General features: G+C 38.2%; 1 protein-coding gene across 1 annotated transcript; it reads left to right on the forward strand.

The window, feature by feature from the left end:
• The first annotated feature begins 4350 nt into the window (after window positions 1-4350).
• On the forward strand, window positions 4351-5189 carry LOC108424568 (fibronectin type III domain-containing protein 11). Its single transcript, XM_037532480.1, is given in 3 exon segments — window positions 4351-4910; window positions 4912-5077; window positions 5079-5189. Coding segments are annotated over 3 exon segments (837 nt in total).
• The last annotated feature ends 7235 nt before the right edge of the window (window positions 5190-12424 follow it).

Genomic DNA, 12424 nt, shown 5'->3' on the forward strand with positions numbered 1-12424 from the left:
TTCTCTTCTGAGCATTTAACGGAAAGCTAGCTGGCTATCAGACTAATGCCACAATAAAAGACACGACTTCAAGCTCATAAATGAAGCGTTATGTAAAAACTGAGACATATAAAGTAAATAATGTTGCTTGCCTGTTAGGAGATAAAAATGTCTGTATTTAAACTAGAGCTGACATAAAATCCCATATAGCGCCAGGCTGACCCCACTAGCTTGACGCTAGCATACACTTTATTGCCAAAAGTATTCACTCACCCGTCCAAATAATTGAATTCAGGTGTTCCAATTATGTCCATGGCCGCAGGTGTATAAAACCAAGCATGCAGACTGCTTCCACAAACATTTGTGAAAGAACGGGTCGCTCTCAGGAACTCAGTGAATTCCCGTGTGGTACCGTGATCGGACGCCACCTGTGCAAGTCCAGTCATGAAATTTCTTCACTACTAAATATTCCGCAGTCAACTGTCAGTGGTATTATAACAAAGTGGAAGCGATTGGGAACGACAGCAAATCAGCCACAAAGTGGTAGGCCACGTATAATGACAGAGAGGGGTCAATGGATGCTGAGGCGCTTAGTGCGCAGAGGTCGCCAACTTTCTGCAGAGTCAATCACTACAGACCTCCAAACTTCATGTGACCTTCAAATGAGCTCTAGAACAGCATAGAGAGTTTCATGGAATGGGTTTAAAATGGCCGAGCAGCTGCATCCAAGTCTTACATCACCAAGCACAACGCAAAGCGGCGAATGCAGTGGTGAAAAGCGTCACCACTGGACTCTAGAGCAGTGGAGACGTGTTCTCTGGAGTAACCAATCACGTTTCTCCATCTGGCAATCCAATGGACTAGTCTGGGTTGTGCAGTTGACATGAGAACAGTACTTGTCTGACTGCATTGTGCCAAGTGTAAAGTTTGGTGGAGGGGGGATTATGGTGTTGGCTTGTTTTTCAGGAGTTGGGCTCGGCCCCTTAGTTCCAGTGAAAGGAACTCTTAATGCTTCAGCAGACCAAGAGATTTTGCACAATTTCACGTCCCCAACTTTGTGGGAACAGTTTGGGGAAGGCCCCTTCCTGTTCCAACATGACTGCAGACCAGTGCACAATGCAAGATCCATAAAGACATGGATATAAAAAAGACATGACATAAAAATGTCATATATTGCTGAGCTAACCCCTTAGCTTGACACTAACATAGCTACCTAACTAGCTACCATGGTAAAAATACATGGAGTATTAATAATACGCTGGTGTAAAAACAGATTTCTACATTGTTGTTTGTTGGAACTTTGTTATAGTTCTCTGTCTGTTCCTTCCTCTCACAGTAAATACAATTGAAAAGTAAAATAAGATGATGTTTATTAGCATGAATAATGGGTGTAGGCTAACGTTATACATGGGATCCTCTGACTGAGCATTTCTCTCCCGCAGGTTCAGGTTTCTGTTGACAGATCGATTAAGCTACAAACATTGGCACACGAGCATTCAAGCATCCCACCGATAAAGATTATTGATATTGATGTCATTTATTATGTTTTAAGCATTTGCTCCTTCATTCATTGCTTATGGCCGCAGGGAGAGCAGGAGAGCGTCACCATAGCAGGCTTATGTTTAGTAAGATAAGAGAAAATCAGGAAGAGGCAAATACTTTTTCACAATCTGTGTATAGTACCAGGCAAAATGTGAAAAAATTTTATTTATAACAATTTTTTTTCTGGACAGTAAACATTGTTCATAAAAAATTACAATAAAACACATTAGCAAATAATTAATTATTTATTAAATTAAATTTTATACATATATATATATATATATATATATATATATATATAATTTTTTTTAATATAATAATTATATTACATTATACAGTATCTATTAATATGTTACTACTTAGATTGACAAAGTCAGTAGTTTTAAATAATCCATATATGGGTCAATGACAAATAAGGTTTTCAAAATGATGATTTTTACATGATCAGCATTTTTATTTCTGCATATATTGCAGTTATATCTATGTCAATATTATATCTTAACCATAGTGAATGTCTTCAAAGTTTTTAACGGCCTATTTCATTAATTAAACTGTGCTGGTCTGATTGCACCATTTGACTCACTGGTTGAGCTGGCTGAATAATTTCTAATTAAACAGGCGTCTACTTAGACACTCACAGAAACCTTTTTTCCTTGAACTTGAGTTGTGCTTCCATTTTCTCAAATAAATAAACATTATTATAATATTTTTTCCTGACACTTTTAGACTTTTTAAGGTAAAAAGCAAATAAAATTCATGTCAATGCAATGAAAATTGTTTCATGTAAAAGAGGCTATTGTTGAACAATTTGATATATGTCATTTATTTATTAAATTATTTCTTGGGAAAATAATGGACTTGGACAAGCAACATCATCAACATCATGACCCATATATAGTCACACACACACACATTTTCTAAGCCGCTTTTTACCTCAGGGTTGCGGGGGGGGGCAGGATATACCCTGGGCAGGTCGCCAGTCCATCGCAGGCCAGACAGACAGACACATACAACTAGAGGCAATTTAGTATATCCAATTGGCCTGACCACATGTCTTTGCACTGTGGTAGGAAACCCACGCGGTCACGGGGAGAACATGCAAACTCCACACAGAAAGGACCCTGGTCGCCTGGCCAGGCAATCAAACCCAGGCCCTTCTAGCTGTGAGGTGACAGCACTACCCACCACGCCACCGTATACTGTCAGTCTCTGTTAAATTAAGGGAAAATAATGTTTACACAGAGGTGCAGAAGTGTCTTAACTTATTTTACATAAAATTTGACCAGCAAGGCCCAAGCATTTGTGTACAACTGTATGGGCTGGTTCAGATCTTTGTAGCTTGACGCTGTGCAGTAAGTTATGCAACAACTTCACAACCACTCCTGAAACTCCACCTCCTGACTAATATTCCACTGTAGGCCATCAGTCATACGCTAGCTCTTGACTTGACTTGTTATCGTACTGACTGCATGTGGCAGCTTCTTGGCTCTGATTTCTTGTAAAACGCACCTCTTCCCCCAAACCCTTCCTGTTTTTCTTACACCTTAGGGTAGCGGCATGTTACTTTATAATCATTAGTCAGATCAACCTCAGGAAACTACAAAAGACTCGTGTATGAGATTTGTTGTTGTTTTTTTGTGAAAGGGTCATGACAACATGCATTTTTTTCCTTATAATTTAATAAATACACAACATATATGATATTATCTACAATACCTTCTTTATGTGAACACATTGTCAGTCCATCAAAATAAATGTATGCCTTGCAAAATCTCAAATGTCAATACAATATATGCAGTTTAAGTAAACCATCAAAAAAGTTTGACATGGTTATATGTTTTAAATGTTGCAAAATAGTGTATTACATTTTAAAATATGGCAAAACTTTTGTCTCTAAATTCTGATTTCTCAAATGTCAAGCGACACAACTGACTACAAAGGACTTTATCCTGAAATGCTTTTGAGAAAGAGTGGGTAGGGTATTGCATCATAAAGAAGACTCCATGCTGTAATGCTAAGCTCACTAGCATTTTCGAAAATATAAAAAAAACGAATTTTGAGAGTATGTTTTAGAATTTACCAGGTCAGGTGGTGCGACCCCAGAAAAACCATGGACATGTGTTATTATTATTATTATGTTTATTTATTTAAAATATAATGAGCTTGAGCTTGAGAGCAAAGCTTTATATAAGGTTCAAGTATAAAGACTAATTCATGCATGTTTCATTAGCAGTAAAAAAAAAAGTTTAAAATATAATATTTTTTAAAAATGTGTGGCTGCACCGCATGACATTTTCTGGGTGGTAGGATTGACTATCCTGTTTAAAACATGTATTTAAAGCATTTTAAAAGCCAAGGAGCAGATATCAGCACATTGAATAGCCCTGTGCAGTAACCAAAATGCTTATCATATCCTTTTACATTTATTTTTACATTTAGAATTTCTAAAATGATAAATTTTAAATATTTTATTTTTCATTGGCCATAAAAAGCAATAATAATTGGCAGAGCCTAAGTAGTTAAATGTCTGCTTACTAAAACATCATTACAAGTACAGACTAATCTCAAGTGCACTCAACATTACGTAGCTTTTGTCACTCATTACTGGCTTTTAGTTCTCCTTAGATTGATCTCTTCCAATTCAGCTTATTCAACTCGACAAATCTTGAACTTTACTTCTTTGAAGGTGTGGCCTGAGTCAGCTTCTTGTTATCAGTATACTATCCTGACCAAGCTATTTATATTGCAGATATGAAAAGAAATACCAACTGGCTGGATTCAGATCTCTTAGGACACTCTCTTTCCACACAGACCCACTTTACAGACCCAATGGAGAACATTGAAGATCCCGCCAAAATCCAACACCACATAAGGCATATACTCACCAAAAGATTAACTCATGCTCTTATCCAGACCTATAACAAGAAGCTGGAGCTTCTCAGAAGGTGCTCCTTCTACATCAAGATCATACAAGTGGATCACTCTCAGCATGACCATAACCATGCCTCCTCCTCAACAGTTATGGCACTCATCGACTTTTGGAGGTTCCAGCGGATGAAGATGATAGGCAACAACCAAGTAAAGATCCAGCTGGCCCTTCTGGAAGAGCTCCTCAACAGTCTCAGTAGGGGCCATGAAAAGCTACAAGCCATCTCGGACCAAAAGGGGCTTGATGAAGGCACAATTGAAGAAGGCACAATTAAGAAGAAAATATCCAAGCTTCTGCAGGAGGCTGCTGAGTTTAAAGATGTGCTTGTGCCTCGAAGGCTGCATCTCAAGCATCACCTTATCTCAGAGGTCAGTAGCACCAGAGTTCCAGAGATTCAGCTGGCCCTGAGTATCAAGATGCCAGTGAGATTTGATAAAACCATGTGCGCTGCAGCTTCAGACTCTTTTACACTGGGATATTATTGAGCAGGAGCAGCATGAGCCAGGAGAGCAATTCAAGATCTGCTATAAGCTTTTCCATCCAACCACTGAAGCAGAAGGCAACCTGATGGCCAAAATAACATGTGCAAGCTATTGCCTCAGGATCGACAATCTGATGATGGACATGGTTTTATGAATTTACTGTGAAGAGAGTGGACACATGCTTGTTGGTGTATAGTCTTTGGATTGATGCCATCACCTCGAAAACTGTCCTCGTGACAATCGGGAGTAGCGAGTAGAATACAGAGAAAAGCTGAGATCAATCAAATTTATCTATCTACCAACTGGTGAATGATATAAAACATATTTTGAGCCATTATCATTTTTGGCCTGAGACTTATTATGATGTACTTAACTCTACAGGTCTCATTTCAGCTATGGGAACACTCAGGGCCTTCTAGGCCTTCATTGAAGGCCTGATAATTACAAGGTACAGCCTACTGAGCTCTCCTACTGGTTGGGACTTCAGGGGAAGAGATCTCAAGTCTTTGGTCTGGCTTTACAAGGTGAAGCTTTCAAGCTACTTTACATGCTTGGAACCTTGGAAGTTGCATCATGCAAAGTGTCTTGCAGGATGACTGAAACTGAAACTCATCCGCAATAGATGTAGGGAACTCAAACAAGTCACATCACACACATGACAATGCGTCATATAAGTAAGTGATACTTTTTTGATCCCACAACCGGGAAAATTCCACCTCCGCATTTAACCCATCCATGGGGTGAAACACCACATACACACTAGTGAACACACACACTAGGGGGCAGTGAGCACACACTTGCCCGGTGTGGTGGGCAGCCCTATCCACAGCGCCTGGGGAGCAAATAAATCTGAAATTGATGTTTTATTTTATGGACTATAAAAAATATATATATATATATATTTTGCCTCACTTGCCAAACTATTTGGACTATTTTGCCTCACCACATCCTGCATGTACCCCTACACTATGAATGTAATTAAAAGACTCTTATCAGAAAACAATGTCTTGGTCATCATCCAGACTACTCATATCCATTTCTCACAATAACTTTTAAAGTTTATTTAAAAAAAAAAGCTTTTAAAGACGCATTAAACTCCTCAGACATCTGGTCCACCACCATGAACAAGATCAGAGCATTTCACACCAGACCTCTCTGAATGACTGTTCACTCTGTATATTGCTGAAAACAATCCAGAATTCCCCTTTAAACTTATTATACAAATTGTCCCTTTTTGTCTATTACAGCTCCAGAAAAAAATACATCTTTACACCTACAAAAAAAAAACCTAAACACCTAAAAATAATTACCAATTCTAAAAATTACTAATAACTGCAATGTCAGCAAATATTATTGATATATTATGATGGAACATACTGCAGAAAATGTTGTGTCCCATATTATGTTCAAATGTTACTTCCTACTGACAACTGGAATTTCGGTGTTATGCTCTTTGAAATAACTCACTGCCAATAAAGTTTAATTTTAGGTTAAAACTGGCTGGAGAAAAAAGTGCTTTATAAACTGATTCAGACCTACTTTTCACTCTCAGCCAACGTTTAGCAGCCATTGTTTAAAGCTGTACAGTTGATCAGCAGTGACTTGCCTTTTTAAGGATATGGTTTAGATTCCTTGATAATCTCTTCTGGACTTGAACCAACAGGATTCTATTTACTGCGCCCATACAAATCGGCACAAAAATGAGCTTGGCTCCTTATTCAACAGCTCCTTATTCGAATTTTCTGCTCCACCTGAAGTGGTGCAGCAGCCTCAGACACCAGAATGTAACTGCTGCGGCATTTAATGTGGAATTGAAACAAGAAGCTGCAGAGTGAGATGCTAAATTCAGCCTTATTGCCGTTAATATCACTAGTATATGTTTCTTTTGGCTGTATAACATGATGCTGACTGCTCTTTGTTTAAGCTAGATAAGTGTTGGTCCAAGTCCAGAAACGTCAAAACACTGTGTAGTTCAGTGTCACGGAAGACTATTCATTTCTTTTCCTATCCCAAACAAGTTGGCCAAAGAAGAGCTTCATTCTATTTCAGTGCAGGGTTGTTTCTGAATGACCTAAGAGACGACTTCCAGTGAACACTGTACATTACACAAACCCAGACGGTCTGAAGTAGAGCCAAAAAATCATCCCAGGCAACTTATAGTGAAACTATAACTGAAATCACGCTCAGTAACAAACGGTTAAAGGGGAATTCTACCGATTTTTTCAAAAATCTGTATAATTAGATGGTTAAGGTGTAAAAAAGTCCGAGTGGTTTGGTGTGAAATGCACCGTCCTACAGTCCGAACTGTTCACAGTGGTGGTAATAGGAACCAGACATCCACCTCTGAGACGCTGTTTTACGATAGTTTTATGATAAGGATTTAGTCTTCATTTATGTTCATGGTGGAAGGGTATATGCAAAAAGTTTTGAGGCAAAATAGTCCCTGATGAAAATGTATGATTTCAGATTGATCACTAATTTATGTCTTTAAAGAACCTCATACATCAGGTTTTCTGTAATGGAGGCGAACCATTTAATCATGCATTCAAATGATTCTCATAGGTGTCATGTTTCTATATACACTATTCCAAATAAAGGGTTCTTTGTGCCATGCTTCACAACAGGGGTGTCAAACTCGACCATGCAAAGGGCTTAATTAGAAAATCTCAGCAAATCCGTGGGCCAGCTGTGTTTTATTTCATTTTTACTTAACTTTGATTTAAACAGGCCATCGTTTATTCAAAATATGCCAAAAAATAGGCACTGAATACTTATTCAAAAATAATTGTAAATAAAAATTGTTTTATGTAGTTATTTTACAACTGCCTCTTTGTTTGAACTCGACACCTGGCATCTTTTCTGTTTGTGTAACTGCTGGCCCATAGTTTGTTGTTGGTGGTCAGGCAGCATATATTGCAGGGCATGCTGGGGACTGTAGTCCATCTCAGGGTCAAAAAGGCTAATAAGAACAGAAATTTAAAATAATGTGTCACAGGCCTGACTTGGTCCGTGGGCCTTGTGTTTGGCACATGGGCTTTAGGAGAACCTTTTTTTGCAAATAAGCTGTGCAAAAGCCTTTTTAAAGTTCACACTATGTTGAAAAATTATACTGCAGTTTTTCTAGAGCTGTACATCCCAGCCAAGAACCATTTAAGAACCTTTATTTCTAAGAGTGTACAGTGCTTCTTTAGGGGTTCTTTAACAAGGTGCCAGTGAACGTTCTTTAAGTGATGCCACAGAATGGTTCAGTGAAAGTGTGAAGAACCTTTTTAAAGTACCACACAATGTTCTAGAAAAGACTATTACACTGGCAAATATGTTCTTCAGACCTTTAAAAGGTTCTTCACACACACAAAGCTCTTCATCAAACGTTTTCAGGGCATCATCACTCAAACCTTTATTTTTGAGACTGTACAATAGTTCTCCAAGGATTCTTTAATAAGGGCACTCTTCAAAAAAGGTACCACTTTTTTAAAATACCACATGATGTTCTAGAAAGGACTGTTACATTGGCAATTATGGAGAAGTTTAAAAGGTTTATTATGGAAAACCTTTAAAAGGTTCTTTACACAAATCTCTTTATCAAAGATGCTTTAAGGGAACCAGCACTTAAAGAACCCATTGTGGGACCTTTTAAGAATGCCTTTTCTAAAGAACTCTGGAAGAGGTGCTTTTTTCTTCTGCTCAAAAATAAAGGTCCTTAAATGATTGGCTGGCATAAACGGTTCTAGGAAAACTGCTGTAGAACATTTTTGAGCGCTCTTTGTTATACATTATGTGAAGATTCTTTTTACTTTAGAATGGGTTTTACACTCACATGCCTCATTCGCACATTCTGTTCTAAAAAGAATCATCCGCTGAAAGGTTCTTTAGGGAACTGAAAGCCGTTTTCAAAGTCATCTCTCCAAAGAACCATTTTTAGAGCACACTTATGGTTTAACAGCATTAAAAAATGACAACAGCACATGTAGAAATGATTTTTATCAATACTTTCAAAAAATACAAAGCATTTTATAATATCTGTCATAACACTGTACACATAACACAGTAATAATACAGAAACAATATACAAATACATCATCTACATTCAGTCTTTTTACATACACATTCAGCCTGAGTAACTGTTGCAGTTGTAGAGTATGTGAAAAATAGCCAACACTTTACTGTAGGGTGTTGTTTATAAAGCTGCATGACACCTACATAAGCTTGTCATGACAACGGGCATAACCCTATATAAATGTTTATAAATGCTTATTCCAATAGGCATCATCTGTCATAAAGGCTAGTTTGGCTGACTTTGAACAAAAATGGGCAAATATGTCTATTGGAATAAGCATATATTAACATTTATATAGAGTTATGTTAATTGTCATGTCAAGCTTATGTAGAAGTCATGTAGCCTTATGAACAGCACCCTGCAGTAAAGTGATACTGAAAAATATAAATGTATATCCATGAGGAAAAGAGAAGTACAGCAGTTTTGAATTTTTACTGATGAGCATTTTCAAGTGCATCTATATGTCAGTTTACAATAACTGAAAGTAATGCTGAAAGTCAGTTGCTAAGCTTCAATGAATTTTTCCCTCTAATTTGATTCTAATGAACCACTTCTGGTCACAGATGATTCAAAATGTGAAACAGAGAGGAAACGTCTCCATCTCTGTGCTCTAATGATGATAAACGACTGTGTGATATCCTGTCTGCATGGCCGAACAGCTCACACTGATGAAATTCCCAGTGCATCACTCACCCACTCAGAGCAAAATGTCTGAAAATGAATGATATACAATAACAGTCTGTGGAGCGGAACACCCGCCTATACCTTCCTTTGTTTTATTTTGCATGTAAACCATTGGATTTATGCAGTCATAACAAAAATACGAGCCTTCAAGCTGAACAATCAAGTCATAGCTCATTGGGCTTTTCCTGTCCTTCTGAAGTATGCGTGTTTTGATGGCGTCTCTCAGGCTTTCTACATTGGGTCTGTGGAATTTAACACCGGAGTATGAAGAGTCAGGTTCTAGTAAACCAATACTTGAACCTTCACACAAAGTCAGTTTACTATAAAACAATACTTAAGTGCTTAATAGTCAGTAGTACAGGTGATTTCCCTGCTCTAGCAACAAATCAGTTACCTACCCCGTTTAGAATGTACAATATGTGTCCAAAAGCATCCACATAGCCTTTCTAATGGGCGAATTCTGCTGCTCAGCTGTGCACATACCATTCAGTAGTGTTGACCAACAGAATGGGATGTTCTGGAGCAGCTGCACATGAGCCTAAGGTCACCATGGTTGCCAAGGTTGGGCTAGAGAGATATAAAGCCCTCCAGCACTGGGCTGTGGAGCAGTGGAACTGCATTCTTTGGAGTGGCACAGCTCCATCCAATATCTTTGGAATGAACATTCTCTCAGGGGGTCTGTAATAAATAATGGGACTTTGTGTTTACAGTATTGGTGTAGATCAGGGGCCCACCTTTAATTTCTAGAGAGCCGAAGATCAGCAGTGATTTCTGTGATCTAACAGACCTGAGAATGGCGGCAGCAACAGCACATAATGTAACATAAGCTAGTGATAACATAAGCATTCACTAGGTTAAAGCTACACTATGCATGTTCTGGGGATTTGGAGACCTCTCTGGTTGAAATGTATAATTACATTTACAGAAGAACATTTTGTATTGCAAGTTGTACCGCATCTTCTGAGGATGGGAGTGAAAAATCTACTATTGTCATCATATCTCCATTAGTATTATGTTGATTTTGAGATTGTCCCAAACGTTGAGTCAGACCTTCTTTTTGAGTCTATGTGTGATGTCAATATGTAAAGACATATCACATGATTTGAAAAACTCCCGACCCGACACTTCTGACTTAAACAGTTCAAAGCATTACAGGGTGACTCACAGTGGCGCAAGCTCACCATATTTAGCCTGCTTTTATTTTCCTTGCTCAGAAATGATGCTTCTTTCAGTTGAAATATCTTGCTTAGTGCAGCTTTAAGGTTTATACATTATTAAGTCAGGTTGCACTACACAAAGTTTTAACACTGAGTTGGCATAAGCTCCCTAAATGCTATACTTTATGTTTAATTTTCATCTCCACCCATGCAGCTGAAATCCATAATTTCAGTTCAGTAATGGACTTCATGATGAAAAGACCAATAAGAGGTCTCAAAATGACCTGGACAGTTTATATATGTTAAAGAGGAACTCCATAATTTTTTCAAATGTCTGCATAAGTAAATAATTAAAACGTAAACAAAGTCATTCCGGGTGGTCTGGTGTGAAGTCCGAAGTCACAGTGGTGGTGAAAGGAACCAGATGTCCATCTGTAATAACTCCCTCACAGAAGTTATTACATAAAGTGGTTTTGAATATGCTGCCTGATGTTGGCTGTGTCTCAGTTTGCTCACTAGTTCTGTATGTAGTGAATCAGTACATGCTAAGTACGAATTCAGGCAACGGCTAGGTTAATTACGGTGTGAAAACAACAGCCCAGTACCAACATCGACTGGGCAGCTCATCCACTGCTTGACCATACTGTCATTTTTAGGATAACTACAACAATCAGTCAGTCTACCTATGTTTAATATGATTAATAAAATGAAGCCTTCCCTCAGGCAATTAGCATAAATGTTAATTCCATTAGCGTAGCTAGTGCCAAGCTAACCGTGGCTCACCAAAGCACTTCATAGCAGCTGTAGCTAAAACAGTCAACTTATGACTGAATAGACATTCACGTAATACCTCAGTAACATTACTGTTAACATCACTCTTAAAGTCTGTAACTGAATATGTCCAAAGGGGGCAACTTTGCCTGTCAGCAGGCCAGGCTACTTAAATGTCATGCGACATTCATAAAATAAATAAATAAAGTGCATTACTTGTGAGATTTAGCATGTCATCATTTTATGATTATACTGAAACTAAATCCTGTAAGTACTGTTAAAATCAGAACAACAACTACGTCTGGTTAGCTATGTAGCTAACAGGCTGCTATGAACACTTCAGTCAGTGGAAAACTGATAATGAACGATAAACTGTGTTAAAGTGTCTTGCTAGTCCAAAGCTCTTATTGTTGGTTCGCTTTTTGTTCACTTGTTTTTCACCAGATGCAGGTGCAGGTGTGGTGCTATTTCCAGTCAGATAGCATAGCGAACAGTCGATGCTCACTGATTTTTACGGTGCATTGTGGGAACTTTCAGGGAATGATGAGACTCCCTTGAAAACGGCTGATCCCCTGAGGTGAACTCTGACTTCTGAACTAGGGCCTAAAACACAAATCTGTTCTAGGTTTTGGACTAAAATGCCTTTTTTAAATCCAGGAGTGATACATGCTGAGCAGTGAGAAGCAAAATAGGCCCTAAAGAAACTTTTTTTTTTTTCAGATTTACCGCCAATTTACCATCAACATTCATATAAATTCAGAAGACACTTGTAGGTTCACTGATGGTTTTGGATAGTACATAAAATGCCTATATTTGTGTTGTA

This window comes from Pygocentrus nattereri, chromosome 21 (assembly GCF_015220715.1).
Source record: "Pygocentrus nattereri isolate fPygNat1 chromosome 21, fPygNat1.pri, whole genome shotgun sequence".
NCBI classification, from domain to species: domain Eukaryota; kingdom Metazoa; phylum Chordata; class Actinopteri; order Characiformes; family Serrasalmidae; genus Pygocentrus; species Pygocentrus nattereri.